Source organism: Eutrema salsugineum, unplaced genomic scaffold (assembly GCF_000478725.1).
Source record: "Eutrema salsugineum unplaced genomic scaffold, Eutsalg1_0 scaffold_14, whole genome shotgun sequence".
In the NCBI taxonomy this organism is placed as follows: domain Eukaryota; kingdom Viridiplantae; phylum Streptophyta; class Magnoliopsida; order Brassicales; family Brassicaceae; genus Eutrema; species Eutrema salsugineum.
Window position 1 is genome coordinate 3196102 of NW_006256877.1, and position 17523 is coordinate 3213624.

A 17523-nucleotide genomic window follows, 5' to 3' on the forward strand; every position below is an offset into this window, starting at 1 on the left:
GGATAAGATGAAGAATTTGGAGATGAAGAGTAATAAGACAAAATAAAAGAATGTGAGGATGAAGAAAAAAACGAAAAAAACCAGTAGAATAAAAATTCGGAAAAAACAAAAATGTGAGAGAAGAAGGAGAGATAACGGTGGAAAAGACGATGAAGAAGAATACAAAAAATTTGAAAAATAAGAAAAACCAAAAGATAATTAGAGAAAGAAAGATGCCAACGAACGATTATTTGGAGATGAAGAACTCATGTTTGTCTAAGTTCAGTTAGTTTGTGGGTTTCATTTATTTATTTAAAGGAAGATGAAAGAAAATTAAAAGATGTATATGAGAAAGAAGAAGTATAAGTTGAAGATGATAAGAAAAGAAGAAGAAGAAGAAGAAAGAGAAAAAATGAGAAGAAGATAGAAAGAAGGAAGAAATAATAGTTGAAGATGATGATGAAAAATAAGGAAAAGATAATGAAAAAGTAAAACGAAATGATAAAGAAGAAGAAAAAAGAAGAATGGAGAACGATTATGTGGAGTTAGAAAATTTGCATTTGTCTTAATTCAATTAGTTTGTGTTCTGAGTTACATACATTTATTTAATATTAAATTTTAAGTATTTAATTTTGGATGATGTTTATTTTTTTGAGTTTGATTTATTTTGATCACGTAAGTATGAAATGATTGTCTTAATTCTCTTCACTTTATTTTTTGAAACCTTTTAGCCTACGCAAATGCGCGGACAAAACACCTAGTATTATTAGAAAATTAAAAGTTTCTACAAAAACCATCAATATTTTTAATTAAATTATAACATAAATTCTTGTTTAATATTTATATAAATGTTATTTAGGAATCAATTAATAAAAGAAAATTTTATTTTTTTAAGTGGTTAAAAATTTAATATTAAAATTTAATAATTATTTTTTTAAAAAAATTGTAATTTTAAATTAAAAATTGATACATGTCATCTTTGTATTAACTCTAAAATAGTGATGTGACATTCATATGAAAAGAGTTATCCATCTTTTATATATAAGATTTATATTAGAAACCAAGAATGATACAATTCCAAAACGACTTATATTTTGAAACACCAAAATATCAAAAATATCAGTGCTCTTTTTTTTGGGGTAAACAACAAAATATTATTTATTTTAGTAAAGTTAAATTCATGCAATATTTTTTTGGGAAGATATTAAATAGAAAAATATCTATATGAAAAAGAAAAGGAGAGAGAGAGAGAGGAAGAGGAAGGAACAACATAGAGCAGATCGCGTAAGATCCAACCATCGAAAACAAAAACAAAAAAAAACATGGCGGCTTGGCTTCTCCAAATCAATCCAAAGGCATTACAGTTACACGTTCCTCCTTTCGCTAACGTGTCCCCTCTCAATCTCCATCTTCCATGCGAAGAAGAAGCCCTTCATCATTCTTCTCTATCTTCTTCTTCCCTTCGTCTCCACGTTCTCTTTCTCCTTCTTCCTTCTTCTCTCGTTTCTCTTCCTCTCTCTCCGTTATGTCTCCTGCTCGAGAAGCCGGCAATGGCGATTCGCAATCTAGGGTTACTGTCATCGGCAGTGGGAATTGGGGAAGTGTCGCTGCTAAGCTCATTGCTTCTAATGCCCTCAAGCTCCCTTCTTTTCACGGTAAACGAATTCTAAAGCCAAAAAATAATCTGAAATCGAATGAAGAGAATTGAATCGGTTTCTAAAGTCTTTCTCTTTGTGTCGTTTTATGATCTCAATGCTGAAAAAAAAACAGATTTTTATCTGTTAGAATTGATAATCCCGGGGAAAAATCGTTGCTTTTCGTGAGGAGAATTGTGCCAATGGTTTTGATGAATCATTTTGCGAATTTTCAGATGAAGTGAGGATGTGGGTGTTTGAGGAGGTTCTACCAAATGGTGAGAAGCTCACTGATGTAATCAACAAGACCAATGTAAGGAGAAATGGATGATCTTGGTTCTTGATTGATTTTTTTTTCAATTCTTCTTAGTTTTTGTTCTGTAATTATTGTCTTTGGTTTCTTTATCAGGAAAATGTCAAGTACCTCCCTGGGATTAAGCTAGGAACAAATGTTGTTGCGGATCCTGACCTTGAAAATGCAGGTCAGTGATGAGCTTTGTCCTGTAGATGATCCAAATTTTGATTCTTTAAATTGATGGGTTTAAAACCGATGCAGTGAAGGAAGCAAACATGTTGGTTTTTGTTACGCCGCATCAGTTCATGGATGGTATATGCAAGGAACTAAGTGGAAAGATAACAGGAGCTGTTGAGGCTATATCTCTTGTTAAAGGAATGGAAGTGAAGACGGAAGGTCCCTGTATGATCTCCAGTCTCATTTCCAAGCAACTCGGTATCAATTGCTGTGTTCTTATGGGCGCAAACATTGCCAAAGAGGTTCTTACATCGATATTTTTTTCCTTTTTTGTTTTGTTCTTCTTTGCATGATCCAAATTTTGCTACTTTTTGGTACGTTCTGGTCTCACATTGGTGTCGGTGTATAATACAGATCGCTGAGGAGAAGTTTAGCGAGGCAACGGTTGGATATAGAGAGAGTAGAGAGATAGCTGACACATGGGTTCAATTGTTTAGTACTCCGTATTTCATTGTCACACCGGTGAGAAATTCTCATGCTTCTTTAGTTTCATTGTCGGTTGTTGAAATGGCTGAAGTTGTTGCCATTTAGGATTGTAGAATTTGGTCAGTAACAATAAGGCTTGTGTTAAAAATAGGTCCATGATGTTGAAGGAGTAGAGTTGTGTGGGACCTTGAAGAATGTAGTGGCTATAGCAGCGGGTTTCGTGGATGGTTTGGAAATGGGTAATAACACTAAGGTAAGTTAAATGAAAGTTTGTATAGTGTTTCCTTTAAAGTAGTTCCTAAAGCTATCTACTTTTAAAACATCTCTAGGCTGCAATCATGAGGGTTGGTCTAAGAGAGATGAAAGCTCTCTCAAAGCTTATGTTTCCATCTGTTAAAGACAGTACTTTCTTGGAGAGCTGCGGTGTAGCAGATGTTATAACAACTTGCTGTAAGGATTAAACAAAACCTGAGCTATCTTTGATTTCTTTTTGTCCACTGTAACAGTGATTGCTCTCTTGATCATAGCTTCTCTCTTCTTTTGACTGACTATTACAGTAGGAGGAAGAAACCGGAGAGTTGCAGAAGCATTTGCCCAAAGCGGAGGAAAAAGGTTTAACCTTTATTTCCGGGTCACTTCAACTGCTTATAGTTAGTGTTTTGATGGTTGTTTTGTATGGAAATGTTACAGGTCTTTTGATGAGCTTGAAGCAGAGATGCTACAAGGGCAAAAGCTACAGGTAGACACCAAATATATACAGAACATATTATCTTAGAAACTATCTGTTTAATCTCTTTAACTGATTGCTTATAATTAAAGGGTGTTTCGACGGCAAAAGAGGTCTACGGATTCCTGAACCACTCTGGATGGCTCGAGATGTTTCCGCTGTTTTCAACAGTTCACCAAATCTGCATAGGTCGTCTTAAACCTGAAGCCATTGTTCATTACCGTGAGCACAAAGCCTGATTTCTATTGTTGGTTCCATTCATCTGCAAAGACTAATCTCAGTTGATGATTTTGATGTAGAGGTTAACGTTTTTTTTTTCTTTTTGTTTTTGTGTTTACTATATGAGTAGAACCTTCTAGCTGGTTTAGAGGGTCTTGTTTATTCGAAGTTATTGGTCCAATCCAAATTAAATTGGTTTGGATCGAACTCAGTCGTATGCTCTATGTTGTTATCACAAGTACAGGATTCGCTTATTAAAAAAATGAAAGATTCACGAACGCGATTCACCTTGACTATCTAATTACGTTTTATTGAACAGTAATTCTTAAATCAGATTCAGTCAGTCACACAATGTCACAAATCATCTAAGTGAAGTTTTAAGAATTGTTTCGAGTCACGGTTACGAATTAACTTGTATTTTGGCTAAGGAATGTGTTCAATCTTCCTCTCTTCAGAATTATTTGATATTTTAGGAGGCTTTTTTTTCAGAATTATTTGATATTTTCACTTTTCAATATAAAATTTAATGAAGTTTTATTGTTTCTGACCTTTTATATTCTACAGATTGTTTTTTTATTAGCTGAATAATATTTAAATGAATTATAAATAATATTTTTAGTATAGAAAAAAAAATTAAATGCATTCTTAATCTGTGTGCAAAACCCTTAAACATCAAATACTTGTGAATAGAAGGAGTATTATTTAAGAGGATTTTGAAAATTTTGAGTTTTAATGAGTTTTTAGATGATTTGAGTGAATTAGTTAGGTTTGTTATTAAAATTTTATGAAATCTCACCTAATAAAACATGAGATTTTTTTTTTTGTAATTTATAAAACATTTTAAAATCACTGAAAATACCCTAAAATCCACTACTTATTTCTATTTTTCCAATAACAGTGGATTTGAAGGTATAATTTCAAATCATTAGCTCAATAACATGAGATTTTACTAGAATTTTTAAAATTCATGCATGTAAGAATGGCATATATACTTTGTGACTTTAATACGAATTAAATCACTCCAAATGCTACATCGAGTACACATTTGTATTGTTACTGTTGTATTAATACTAATCGCTTTTTTAAAAAAAATCTAGAAATTGAACCTGTCGTTTTTTTACTTTTTATCACGTTTTTTATTTTTCTTATTTTTTCTAATATTTCTATTACGTTTTACTAGTTTTTTCCTTAGTTTTTTCTTTACTTTTGCTTTTTCAAAATATATATATAACACTATAGTCAAGCTTTGTGCTCAAATGAATTTGAAATTCTCCAAATGCTACATTAAATAAAATTCTGGTAGTAGTCGCTTTAAATATTATATATATATATATAAATTGAGCCTCTCGTTTTAGTTTTTACTACCTTTTATCACTTTTTCTCATTTTTTTTCTAATATTTCTCGTAGTATTTTACTAGTTTTTTCTTTAGTTTTGTCTCTTCAAAATGTACAATAGTTATAACATTGTAATCAAGCTTTGTGTTCAAATGAATCTGAAATTCTCATCAAAACTAATCTGAATCGATACATAGCCCAAAACATAACCTAATAATGTGAAAAAACAAAAGAAAAAAACAAAGCATCTCTTGTTGTACAAGAGGCGAGAGAAGAAGAATCCATGCATGACGTTCACCCTGATCGAATGCATATGCGCAAGCGTTCCGACTGGAATACTCGGACCGATGCTGTGTTTTCCACGATTATCAATGCCACGTTTTCCACGGTTTTCCCCTCATTGGAAGCGCGTCCGTAAGTGGATATAATCAAAAGGGAAATGGTTTTTGTTTGGGAAACTGATGCTCAATCTTTCTCTCATATAAGACCTTCTCATGGGTTTTCTTTGTTGTCGATGGGCTTTCTCTTTATTGCAGGAGGTTTGTTAGCCAGAAGAGCAAAACGGTAGCCACCGCAAGCAACAACCTCGTGATGATGGAAGCTACCGTGGTGGCCATTAGTGATCCGGGCGTTTAAGGACTTGGTGAACGGTAAGTTAAACCCATTTGTTGTATCAATGAGAGATTTTTTAATTGGAGCAACCGAGTTACAAGTCTATGTTTCTGGATTTAAAAAATAACAAAAGAGCTCTTTGAGTACAGTAAGGTGTTGTGAAAATGAGATAAGCTATTTTCCATATCGTCAAGTTTTATGTAAGTTAAAGAACGTGAAAAAGAAAATTCTTATTATATTTTTGCTATTAAGAGTAAAAATAAGAAAATTTCAGTCTAACATATGACAAAATATCCTTTTTGCTTATCCACTGATCAGGAATCAATTGGTAACGAGAATGACTCTGGTGCAGACACCCTAATTGAAAAAACGTAAGAAAAAAAAAAGACCAGTAAAACATAGTCATAATAATCATAATTTAAGCAAAAAAAAAAATGATAACAATAGAAAAATTATAGGCCAATTTTAAGATATTTAATTTTTTTTTTTAAGACTCATAACTTCTTTTCATAGCTTGTCTCTCTTCTCTTCATATATATTATAAGAAGTAAAAATTTCGTTTAAAGTTCTCTCATTTAATTTTAGAGTGGCTAATTACCCTTTACCCTTTCTTAGATTAGTTTAAATTAAATTTTTATAATAATATATATTAAAAAATAAAAATAATGGTTTAAATTAAGTTAACAAACCATTATCATACCGTATATTAAAAAAACCAAAAACAATGTTTAGGGTTTAAAAAACATTTTTTATAAAATATATATTAAAAAACGAAAATAATGGTTTAAATTAAGTTAACAAACCATTATCATACCGTATATTAAAAAAACAAAAACAATGGTTTAGAGTTTAAAAAACAAATAAAGAGACTGCAGAGTAAAGTATCTGTAATTCTTCCGAATACCAAACTTCCCTGAAGGACAACAACGATTGTATCTGGATTTCATCTGGTATTGTTCTCTTTTAAACAAAGCCATACAAGTGTTGCAAGTCGCAGCAGAAGTAATTAATTTTCAGACAAACTTTCTTTCGATGCCAATATTCAGTTTTTTTTTTTTATAAAAAAGCTTGTTTTAGACCAGTTTGACTGCCGAAAAAACTGTGAAAGGAGAAAAAAAAGAAGTGATTTGGGATTTCTTTAAAGCCAAGATGAGAGACAAGACGTCAATAGGTTAAATTACGCAAATGATCTCTAAATCATTTTGCAAGCTTATAAGCTTCTAACAGAGGACAAGCTAGCGTATCTTCTGGGTTTTATCTTTAGCCACATAGTTGATCTGACAGTTTTTTCAGGTTTTGTGGAGAAACCAAGCTTTTGTAATCATACGATCAAATCAAGGGGAATAAAGGGAAAAGCTTTGGTTGAATCAGAAATTAGCTTTGGTTTCCAAAGTTGATCAACAACCCATCAGAAGAAAAAGAGTTAAAAAAAAATTCAAATAGAGAAGTTAACAAAATTGGTTGAACAAAAAGAAAACTTTCAACTGTTCAACATTCAAATTAAGAGAATATATATATTTTTCCCACTTGGTGGGCGTCTTTTGACAAACAAGAGAGAGCGAGAGTGATATATTAAATCGTGTGTCTTATCTATTTATGACCGACAAAACCTTTAGTTTTCATGGAGTATTTTCAACTGGGAAAATGCAAAGAAAAAGTGGGAGACACTAGAGAGGGAAAGAGATAGATTATCGAAAATAAGTAAAAGTGGAAGTTTATAGCCAAAAAGTCGTGGCCTTAAGCTCCACGGGAGGGAAGAAGAATGAAGAACACAGAGGTAATCGGTGAATATTTTCTCTGACCAATTACACAGAGGTGATCAGTGTATCATACCAAGAAGACTTGGTTCGCAAGGCAAATGAAAATAGCCAAAGCTTCCACTTTCATTCCTGGTTGCTAGAGATTTTTGTAGTCGATATTATAACAATGTGCAACGATTAAAAACACATGTCCAGTTCTAATTCTTTGGCTAATCTATTATATGATCGATATATTGTATAAGTCTTCTATAAAAAAATTTTAGTTTGCATGATGATATATCTAACGGAAGGAAGAAGAGTGTTGTGCTGCACTTTTTGTATTAATATATAGGTTCATCTTTTCTATTAAAATACCTAAATTAAAATGAAATCCAAGCTAAACTATAGGGAAGGTTCATTTTTTTCTATTAATATGTTTTGAATTACAAAAAATATCTCCAAAACATTAAAAAGAAAATAAAGTATAAGAAACTGAAGAAAGAAAACCTAGCAATTTTTGTCACAAATCATCAGCCACAAATAGCAACCTTAGATGTTGGCAGCCTGATTGGATTTGGTTGCGACATATTACTTTGGTCGAGTGAATTTCATGGACAACATAGATGGTTTGGATGTGGTAACATGAATCTGTTTTTGGTATTTTAGGTTACATTTAGTAGAATTACATGTACACGTGATAGGAAAGGTTACCTAGCTTCACAGTGAGTCTTGTGTTAACTACATAACTGATGAGTGGAGATTTTGGCTCATTCTAACCTGTGTTTACTAATTGTTTTAGGAGTTTTTGGAGTCTTTTCAGGAAGTATCAGGTGACTTAGAGACCTTATCAGAGGATTGGAGTGTTTAGAAGGCATTTGAGCAAAAGGAGATGAATCTGAGCAATAAGGAGCTATTTCATACGCTTTTGGAGAAATTAGGGCTGGGCACATAACCTGGAACCGAATTTTTTATCCGAAACCGAACCGAATATTCGGGTTCGGATCGGGTTTGGTTTAGGTGAAATAACCGAATGGATTTTAGTTTTGATATCTTCCGGTTTTCGGTTCGGTTCGGATTAAATTCAAAAACCGAACAAAATCTGAAATTAAACCGAAATTCCATTCTTCAAAATTTGAGATCGAAAACATAAATTAAACCCGATGATTCAGATATTTTCTTCCCTAATATTCTCTCAAACTTGCCCGATATTCTCTCAAACCCTAAAATCGATTTGGGGATAAATAATATTTCAATCTGGAGTCTCATGCTCAAAACCCTTTCTCTCCGAATTCTGAGTCGTCTAGAATTCAATCTCAGGTGATTTTCTCTATTCCCATCTTTTTTTTCATGTTTGTTGTTGTTGAATTCGTTTTGGATTCAAATTAGCTGATTTGATTCTTCAAGTTTTTTTTTCCGATTAAAGTTAGCTGATTCTTCAAGTGTTTGATGTGGTTTTTGTTTTTGGATTCTCCAAGTTTCTCTAGCTCGTACATGTTGTTGTCTTTGGTGTATAGTTTTGGGAGATATTTTTTCATTTTTTTCTTTGAGTTCTTGTTTGTTTCCTCATGTTATTGGTCCGTTTGTTTGCACATGGAAAACAGCTGCTCTTGCTTTCTCTTACTGCCTTACAGCTGGTTTGATGTGTGAAATTTTACAACGATGTTTCTTTGATTTCTTCTTTGAGTTATTGACTTAAAATCAATTTAAACAAATCCATGTGCTTGTTAAGCTTTTTATAGCTATCGACTTAAAATATTGAAGTAACAATTTGTGCTCTGTTTTTTCTAATTCCTTGGAAAGTTCTTTTTGTTGCTTACGTTGTGATGTATTTGAATTTCAGTATAACTATAGATTTGAAATATGCTTTTTTTGTTGCTTATGTTGTTGTGGTTCGGTCCTTGTATCGATCATAGATTCTATATTCTATATGTTTGTTTTGATGGCTAACTGATGGAGTTATGGTTTATTTTTCTTAGATGGGTTCATCATCTGAATCAACAACATTTAACACCGACGGAGAGAACATGCATGGTCCATACATAGATGTTGATGAAGAAGAGATTACGACACCTGCGAGTCGTGGAAAGAGAAAGCAAATGGAAAAAGACGCAGCTTCTCAGCCACCGAAGCCGATGAAGCTTCTTGATCCTCAGTCTGAAGTTTGGCAGCACTACACGAGGACTAAAGAAGACCGAGACAGGTGCACTTGCAACTACTGTCACAAGGTCTTTAAGTGTAAGACAACATCAGGGAGCTCGAGTTTGAAGAACCATCTTACAATCTGCAAGCACTTCCTAGCATGGAGAGATGGTCAGATACAACGTCACGGACAATCTCAGAGTGTACTGAATACTTCTGGTGGTCTAGGTGTTGCGAGAGTATCTGAGGCATTATTCAGGGAAGCAACGGAGGAGATGCTTGTGCTTGCGGAGTTACCACTAAGTTTTGTTGATTGCATGGCTTGGAAGCATTTCTGCGAAAAATGCAAACTCTACACGACTCAATCGAGGAGGACGGCTACTAGGAACATTGTGAAAATGTACGTGACTAGGAGAAGAGCTCTGAAGGAGATTTTTATAGCAAACAAGCAACGTGTATCCTTGACAACAGACATATGGGTTGCTGAACCCACAAGTATTTTTTTTTTATTAAAGTGCAATCATCTTTTTGTTTGTTTGAAAATGTAACATCGTTTTTTTTTATCATTCTAGAGTAACATCTCTTTCTCTTTTCTATTGAACAGGTGCTAGCTATATGGTGATTACAGTTCATTTTGTGGACATGTTTTGGAGGCTAAAGAAGTTCATCATCGGGTTCAAGCATGTTCAAGATCACAAAGGTTCGACAATCTCCTCTGTTCTCTTAGACTGTCTAGCTGAATGGGGTATAGATAAGGTCTTCTCTACAACAGTTGATAATGCAACGGCCAACTCTTCTGCTCTTAGGCGGTTTACATCTGAATTTAGGTTAGGAAGTCCAGATGCATTTGTGTTGGGTGGTGACTATTTTCACGTTAGGTGTTGTGCTCATATTATCAATCTGATTGTGAACGATGGTCTAACTGAAATAGATAACAGTGTGAGTGCAATCCGCAATGCAATCTGCTATGTTAGATCGAAAACGACTAGGTTAAGTTCGTTTGAACTCAGAGTAGACTCCAGTAAGATGACACGGGGAAGCTTGCCATTGGATTGTAAAACTAGATGGAATTCTACTTACACAATGCTTAAGAAGGCTTTGGAGTATAGGGTTGCATTTGATAAGATGTCCAGGGAGGACAAGTTATATATTGATCACTTTACGGAGGAGGTTAATGAGAACAAAAGAGTTGGACCTCCTTCTGCAATTGACTGGGATAATGTTGAGAGGTTAGTACGTTTTCTGGTTGTCTTCTATGATGCTACTCTTGTAGTCTCAGCTTCGACCACTTTGAACTCGTATAAGTGTTATGGGGAAATAGTCACTATCCAGAAAACATTGATGAACCTCACGCATAGTATAGATAAAGATTTGGCAGCAAAGGCTAAAGTAATGTTGCTGAAATTTGACAAGTATTGGGATGGAATGAAGGGTTTGAACAAGATGCTTATAATAGCATCAGTGTTTGATCCAAGGAAAAAAATGGACTTAGCTAATATGTGTTTTGCGAGACTCTACGGCGAAGGCAGCAAAGATGCGAAAGAGCTCAATGCTTCTGTCCTTATTGTTCTCCGAGCAATGTATGATGAGTATAGTTCTAGGTATGAGAAAAGTCCAAACACGCAATCCTCCCAGGCACAATCATCAGAGCACTCACAATCACAGGACAGAATGGAAGTGATGGACGATGATTTGGGGCTTGGATATGAGAGGATGGATTCGATTTACAAGGAGATGGTTGCAGAGACCAGAGTGAATGATACAAGGGACGAGTTAGATAGATATCTTAAGGAGAGTATTGAGGTTTCTGACACAATAGCTGGTGTAGAGTATGACGTCCTAGACTGGTGGAAGACAAGCAGTTCTAAGTATCCTATACTTTCACAAATGGCTAAAGATGTTTTGGCAATGCAAGTGTCCTCCGTCGCTTCTGAGAGTGCTTTTAGCACTAGTGGACGAATTATAACTCCATATAGAAGCTGTCTTACACATTATATGGTGGAGGTTTTGATGTGTACATAGCAGTGGATGAAGCAGGAAATTCGGTTTAAGAGTGAATCTGGCTTGGTGAAGAAAGAGCAAATCATTTCTGAATATGAGTATTTGGATAAGCTGATGAAAGGTATGTTGAGGTTATCTCTGTTTATTTGTATTCATTTATCACTTGAGATGTTTTAACTTTTTTTTTTCCTTGTTCATTTGTATGTCTAGAGTTTGAGTATGAAAATCCAATAGAAAAAGAAGACTGAATCTCAATATCTCAATCACTTCAAGTCTTCTACCATCAACCATGTGTAAGTAATATCAAATTGTTATTATGGTTTTGTTCTCTTATGTCATTTTTTTTTGTTTTTACATTAGTTGTGATCGGTTTTTGTTTCTTCAGATGCATCTTAGACTTGTTTTGGAGTTCACGAGTTGGAGACTAGAGTTCAGGGCAGAATTCTTCTAGTTCTTTTCTTTTGGTATTGTTTCTTTTAGTATGAACTAAGCATGTATTGGTTTGGAGTTTGTTGATTTTAGCTTTCATTTTTAAAAATTTGAACGTACTATGGATATTTTGGGAGATTGTCACTCAAGTTCTAAATTGAAGACTTTGAAGTTATGATTTTGTTAAATCATGTTTCGGTTTCTCTTTGTAATAATTCGGTTTTTTCGGATTTTTCGGATTTACATAGAAATTTTAAACCGATTAAACCGAAACCGAATTTTTTTGGTTTATTTTCGGTTTCCAAAATTATTATCCAAACCGACCCGAATCCGACAAACCCCGAACCGAACCGAACTGAAATCTTTCAAAAACCCGAATGGTTTTCAAAATCTAAACCCGAAAATCCGAAAAACTGAATAACCCGACCCGAAACCGATCGGTTAACCGAACGCCCAGCCCTAGGAGAAATCATCCGCGGAGCACCTGCTCCCGATTTGGACCCTTCGTGGAGCACCTGCTCCAACCTTTGGAGAAAAATAAGGAAACGATTTTACCTAATCCTAAGTCGCGTGAGATGGAATAAAAAGCCCAGAGCCGCCTGTGTTTTATTATCACGTTTTTTCTACAGACTTTTTACGCTTGAGTTTTGAGAGATTTCTGCTTGTAAGCAATTGGGAGAAGAATTCCTGCTACATTCTGAGAAGAATTCTGAACCCTATTATCTCTTCTGCGATTTTAATTCATGAATTCCTTTTCATCTGTTGCTGTGTTTCTTTTCTCCATGTCTGAGTAGATCTCTTAGCTAGATTAAGGTTTTCAAAGGATTTCATGAGTTAGAGAATTGGATGCAAATAGGGTTTAAAATCGATTGTCTTCACCTTTGTTAGACTTAACGCTTAGGTTGAACTGGCCATTCAATTTACGCTCATAGGTTGATCTATTCATCAAAAGTGTAATAGGTTGCTAGAATAAACACTGGTGAGCGATTTGTCCTTAGCCAACGACAGTTGAAGTTAAGGCAAATCGTGAACAGATCAAACCTGCTTGTTAATGCTTGTCTGCAATTTTCTAAGTTCAAACGACAGTTTAGAATTTAGGTTGTTAGATAAAGTTATCGAGATCACGACAGTGGATCGATAAGCTTTTATGTTTGAGTTCGAGACCTGCATTTAAGTTGTGCCTTGAATAGTCATTTGATTCTCATCTCTGAAACTCCTGCGAATTACCTTGATCTAGTGCTTGTTTTAAATTTAAATTGAAATCGTTTTTAGCTTGTTTTACTTGTCGTTAACGTTACAAACAAACCATCTTTCGTCTTAGCTTTAATTCAATCCTCGCAAAGTCATAGAGTAACAGTGGTCCTCTGGATTCCGAATCCTTTATATTACAACTACAACACTGTTCTATTGCAGTAGAAACTAGGAGTACATCCCGTGTGAATCAATAACTTTTAAGGAAATTGTTTTAAAAGTTTGTGTGAGAGGGAGGAAGAGAGAGAGACGCAAAGAGAGAAATAAAAGCCTTTAAAGACATATAGATTTGGATAGACAGAGTGAGTGATGGAGGGAATGAGTGAGAGAGAGAGGGATGGAGGGAATGAGTGAGAGAGAGAGAGATGGAGGGAATGAGTGAGGGAGAGGGAAAGAGGGAGCAATGGAGAGAGGGAGAGAGAGAAAGGTGAAGCGCAAGAAGGAAAATACATGAAAAACAATGACGACAAAGTAGAAGAAGGTAAAATGAGGAGAGACACAAGAATAAAAAAAGACAAAGACGATGAAAAGAAAAATTAAACGGTATAAAATAGGGAAAGAAAGAAAACGAAGAAGTCACATTTATCTTAATTTAATTGGTTATAGGTTTCATACACTTATTTACTATTATTTTTTGGGTGTTTACTTTTGGATGGTGTTTATTTTTTGGGATTAATTAGGTTTTTGATCTCAGTATATCTTAAATTGGTTGTTCTAATTCTTTTGGATTTATAATTTTTAAAATTTTTTTAGTGTATTTGAAACTTTTTGCGCGGGCTAAAACACCTAGTAGTTAAAACTTGAAAGTTTAATCCGCATTGGAGAATCTTGATATTTTTTAAAGTTATTTTACACATGCTATTTGAATATTTTGGATCACACACTTTTGAATTAATATTGTTTGTTTCTAGAAATCTGATAATTGAAACTGAATATTTTAAAAATCTGAATATTGGAAAATATGTATTTTATCTTGAAAAGTTATAATAAATAACAAAATTAAAATATCAAAATGTAGTCACAAAAAAAAAACTAACACATGTATCATGTAGGCTATTACCTTGTGAAGAAAAAGGCACCACCACGTGTAAGTGTGACAGCCTCCATCACAAACGGGATACAGTATACAGTCTAACAAAAAACAACTCTGAAATTAGTAGAGAAACAAAAAGGGCTCAAACGGGAAAATGAAATTTTGTATTTTGCTTTCCTTTCCACTACACTGATTGCATTTACAGTTTTAACTGTAATGTTCACTTTCCTTTTTCCGGTGGTTTTTGTTCGCCTGCGATTCTAATCTCCGGCGATTTCTCTCAGATTCGTCTATATTTCATAGTCGGGGGGAGTGAGTTTCCTTCTCGCTTTCTCCTTATCTGCTCTTTTGCTTTCCTGTTTTGTCTCAGCATCCGTAACTAAAAACCTCGCTATTTGTCAATGGTGATTTGAAAATCGCTTGTCTAGTCTCGTTTTACTTTACCTAAACTTATGTATAAATTCCGATGCTCGAATTGACAACGGTTCTCTGCAATTCTATGTTGTTTTCATGGTCGATTTCGATTTGTTTGGGTTTTTGGGCGTCACTGTGAGATTCTCTTTAATCTCATCACTCTCCCAAAGTTTTAGAGTCTTTTACTTATGGAATTGATGGATGGATGGAATCTCATTGGGTGTTCTTGAAGTTATGTTCAAAAACCTTACTGCATTAGGATTTTTGGGTCTCTTTATACCCTCAGGACATAGGGTTTGGCATTTTTCAGTCTCTCATAGTGTTTTTGTCCATTCCCAATTTCAATGATTTGATATTTCTCTTACTTTTGTTTTGCTTAGGCATTGAATATCATAGATTTTGAACTAATGTAGTTGATCTCAGGACCAAGAAATCGTTCACCTCATGACATATGGAGTTTGAGAAAAGATTTGTGTGCTTATGTTATGGTCTCAATATTACTGCATTACGCTTTCTGTGCCTCTTTTAATCATCAGGACATGGCCTTTTGCAGTCTTTCATGGTATTTGTGTCCATCCCCAGATTCAATGATTTGATATATCTCTTACTTTTGTTGTTCTTTGGCATTGAACTAACGGACATGATCTCAGGACCAAGAAATGGTTCACCTAGTGACATATTGGGTTTTTAGGGGAAGAATTTGGATGCTTATGTTTCGATCATACACAATGTAGGCTTAGTGTAATAATGTCCAACGTTCCTGGACGTTATGAGTTGCTTTTTTTGTTACATGTGGCTTGTGTCTGAGTTCTCTATCTTTGTCTGGTGCTGATATTTGCATTGTTGTATCACCTGAATTGTCAACAGGTATGACTAAAAGAGCCGCAGAAGAAGCACCTTCATCATTAGATAGTAGCAGAAATGGACCAAACTATGTGGGTTACTATAGAGATCAAGTAGCAGAGCTCTTGTCTCGAGAAGAGAGAATCCCTCATCAAGAAATTGGAGCCACGAAGAAGTCTTCTGCTGAAATTATAGGATCTGAGATCTCAAGTCTAAAAAACGAGAAGCTGAATGCCTTGTTAAGGCAGTGTGTGCAGGATCTCATTCCAGAAGTTGAAGAGGTACACTGATCATATTTGGCTTCAGATTTTAGTGGTGAGGCATTAATATTATGCAATTCGTTTGCAGATGCAGTCGCGAGCTCGCTCAATGACTCAATTGAGAAACAAAAAACCTGAGGATCCTTCTTTTATGGATGTGAGATCATATGGTTCTTGCATTCTTCGTCCAATAGATGTTTATGAAACCTTTTTGTTCCTCACATCTATTCCCTTAGGTGGAGGACGATTTACAAATACTTAGGAGGACTGATCCTGGTCTTTTCGAGGAAATAGAGAGAAAACATACCAATGATGTACTTGCCAGCGTAATGATCTAAGGAACTTTCTTCTTCTATAACATCTCTAGCTCTTGTAACATATAACGATGTAATAACATAGCTACATCCACATCTTGTCTGAAGCAAATTGTAATGTTTTTCTCTTTGCTTTGACTAGCTCGACAATATGAAGCAGCAACTTGAGAAACTCCTTGACAATGTCGCGACCAAATGCAGGTAAAATATACAGACACTTACCTCTCTCTCTCTCGGACATTCTTCTTTCAGTGGTCTTATGTTTTGTATGTTTACTCTTATTAGCAGACCTATGAGCCGAGGCGAGAAGCGAGATCTTCAAAAATCAATCAAGGAGCTTCCTGGAGAAAATCTCAAACGCATTGCTGGAATCATCAAAGACCACTATGTAGCTTCAGGGAAAGAATTTCGTGATGAGGTTACAGTCAACTTGGAGGAGGAAGTAAGGCATCAGAAAATCTGACATAAGACTCTTGGACCGATCTTCCATATGATAGATTATAACACAACTTCAAAAAACAAAATGTCTGTTTCAGGACAACATATTGCTTTGGAGATTGCATTTCTACGTTGGCGCAGTGAAAAATGCCCGGAAACTCGCTAGCTAAGTAGTCGCAGGTACATATCAAATTGGTCTTTAATTCCTTGTCCCAAGCTGTGAGTATATTAGGAAACGAAAAGGAGAAAAACTTGATAGCCACGGTTTATTGACTCGGGTTTTCTTAGAATTTTTACTAGAAAGATCCGACCGTTGTGGTTCAGTACAGAGAGTTTTACTTTTGTTCGGCCTTGAACGACGAAACTGCGAGATGAATTTTGGTTTATTGGAGTTTTTGATTTTTACCATCTGTTTTTTGATCAACTAGAATCAATGCCCAATTGATGATTAACCTAAGTGTCGCAGAAAAGAATTGTGACAACAAGAACACTAACCACACCAAGTAAAATTAAACCTACATGTTTCTGAGAATCAAATGACAAGTGCATGAAAAAGCTAAAACATAGAATCTCTGCCTAGTTGATGATCAACCTCTACTGTTGCAGAAATGAAATTGGGACGACAAGAACACAACAACACCAAGTAGAATCAAACTACAAGTTTCTGAGAACACGATAGCATCAAACAACATCATCGAACGAGAGAGAAACATTGGCAGCCGCAACATCTTCTTTCTCCTTATCCACAAGAGCTATCAGGTCTAAGCATTTCTGAGTGAGTTTCTGCAACTCTTCCTCCATTTTTTGCAGCCGAGCCTTACCATTGTTCACTTTCTTCTTCCTTTCCTTTACTTCCTCGAGTTTCTCCTCCAACCAATCCACTTTAAGCCCTCCCTTTGCCACGTACGACACTGCAACAGATGCTTCATCCAGATCATCATCAGTGAGCTCTTGAGGAGGAGGAAATTCATGTATGTTGACTTCAGATGCCGATTCTTAACACGGAACTTTGATGCAAAGTCTGGGTGTTTTTCAAATATACGTCTCACATAATCCATATAATAAAAAGAAATATAGTATTTGAGGCTATATGGTTTTTTAAGATTAAATGTTCTACCATAAATAACCTCTCAAGTATCAGACACTTACATAGAGAGAAGTTAAACAACCAATTCAGTTCTGGTATCGTCATACATC

General features: G+C 34.9%; 3 protein-coding genes and 1 long non-coding RNA gene across 5 annotated transcripts in view; 3 read left to right on the forward strand and 1 right to left on the reverse strand.

Annotated features, from left to right (window-relative positions):
* The first annotated feature begins 1253 nt into the window (after positions 1-1253).
* Positions 1254-3789, forward strand: LOC18023045 (glycerol-3-phosphate dehydrogenase [NAD(+)] 1, chloroplastic). Its single transcript, XM_024158865.1, has 10 exons — positions 1254-1634; positions 1850-1926; positions 2023-2095; positions 2170-2387; positions 2500-2607; positions 2723-2824; positions 2901-3021; positions 3129-3183; positions 3262-3310; positions 3391-3789. Exons 1-10 carry the CDS (start codon positions 1394-1396, stop codon positions 3535-3537), a joined length of 1191 nt encoding a protein of 396 aa, XP_024014633.1. The 5' UTR covers positions 1254-1393; the 3' UTR covers positions 3538-3789.
* A 7590-nt stretch (positions 3790-11379) lies between these two features.
* Positions 11380-11746, forward strand: LOC112088350. The gene is made up of 3 exons (XR_002900516.1): positions 11380-11465; positions 11555-11637; positions 11730-11746. It is a non-coding gene; the product is annotated as an uncharacterized LOC112088350 (long non-coding RNA).
* A 2506-nt stretch (positions 11747-14252) lies between these two features.
* On the forward strand, positions 14253-17065 carry LOC18023046. Of its 2 annotated transcripts, none has more exons than XM_024158878.1 (8): positions 14253-14369; positions 15339-15595; positions 15663-15731; positions 15811-15900; positions 16031-16089; positions 16174-16330; positions 16425-16506; positions 16933-17065. In XM_024158878.1, the coding sequence occupies exons 2-7, from the start codon at positions 15341-15343 to the stop codon at positions 16494-16496; spliced, it is 702 nt and encodes a 233-aa protein (XP_024014646.1). In that variant the 5' UTR covers positions 14253-14369; positions 15339-15340; the 3' UTR covers positions 16497-16506; positions 16933-17065. The 2 variants fall into 2 exon arrangements, with proteins under 2 accessions (XP_024014646.1, XP_024014647.1); XM_024158879.1 differs by having other exon boundaries at positions 16177-16330.
* LOC18023047 (MATH domain and coiled-coil domain-containing protein At3g58370) overlaps positions 16935-17523 on the reverse strand; it is a 1379-nt gene continuing 790 nt past the window's right edge. The window contains 2 exon segments of the mRNA XM_006405393.2: positions 16935-17285; positions 17288-17368. Coding sequence (XP_006405456.2) covers positions 17008-17285; positions 17288-17368 — 359 coding nt within the window. The 3' untranslated portion in view covers positions 16935-17007.

Excerpts from the sequence above, each read along its gene's own strand:
- LOC18023045 (XM_024158865.1), top strand. The coding sequence starts at position 1,394 with ATGCGAAGAAGAAGCCCTTCATCATTCTTCTCTATCTTCTTCTTCCCT. Across the intron at positions 1,635-1,849 it reads CAAGCTCCCTTCTTTTCACG|ATGAAGTGAGGATGTGGGTG; the intron begins GTAAACGAATTC and ends GCGAATTTTCAG. Across the intron at positions 3,022-3,128 it reads AGATGTTATAACAACTTGCT|TAGGAGGAAGAAACCGGAGA; the intron begins GTAAGGATTAAA and ends TGACTATTACAG.
- LOC18023046 (XM_024158878.1), top strand. The coding sequence starts at position 15,341 with ATGACTAAAAGAGCCGCAGAAGAAGCACCTTCATCATTAGATAGTAGC. Across the intron at positions 15,901-16,030 it reads CCAATGATGTACTTGCCAGC|CTCGACAATATGAAGCAGCA; the intron begins GTAATGATCTAA and ends TGCTTTGACTAG. Across the intron at positions 16,331-16,424 it reads CAGTCAACTTGGAGGAGGAA|GACAACATATTGCTTTGGAG; the intron begins GTAAGGCATCAG and ends TGTCTGTTTCAG.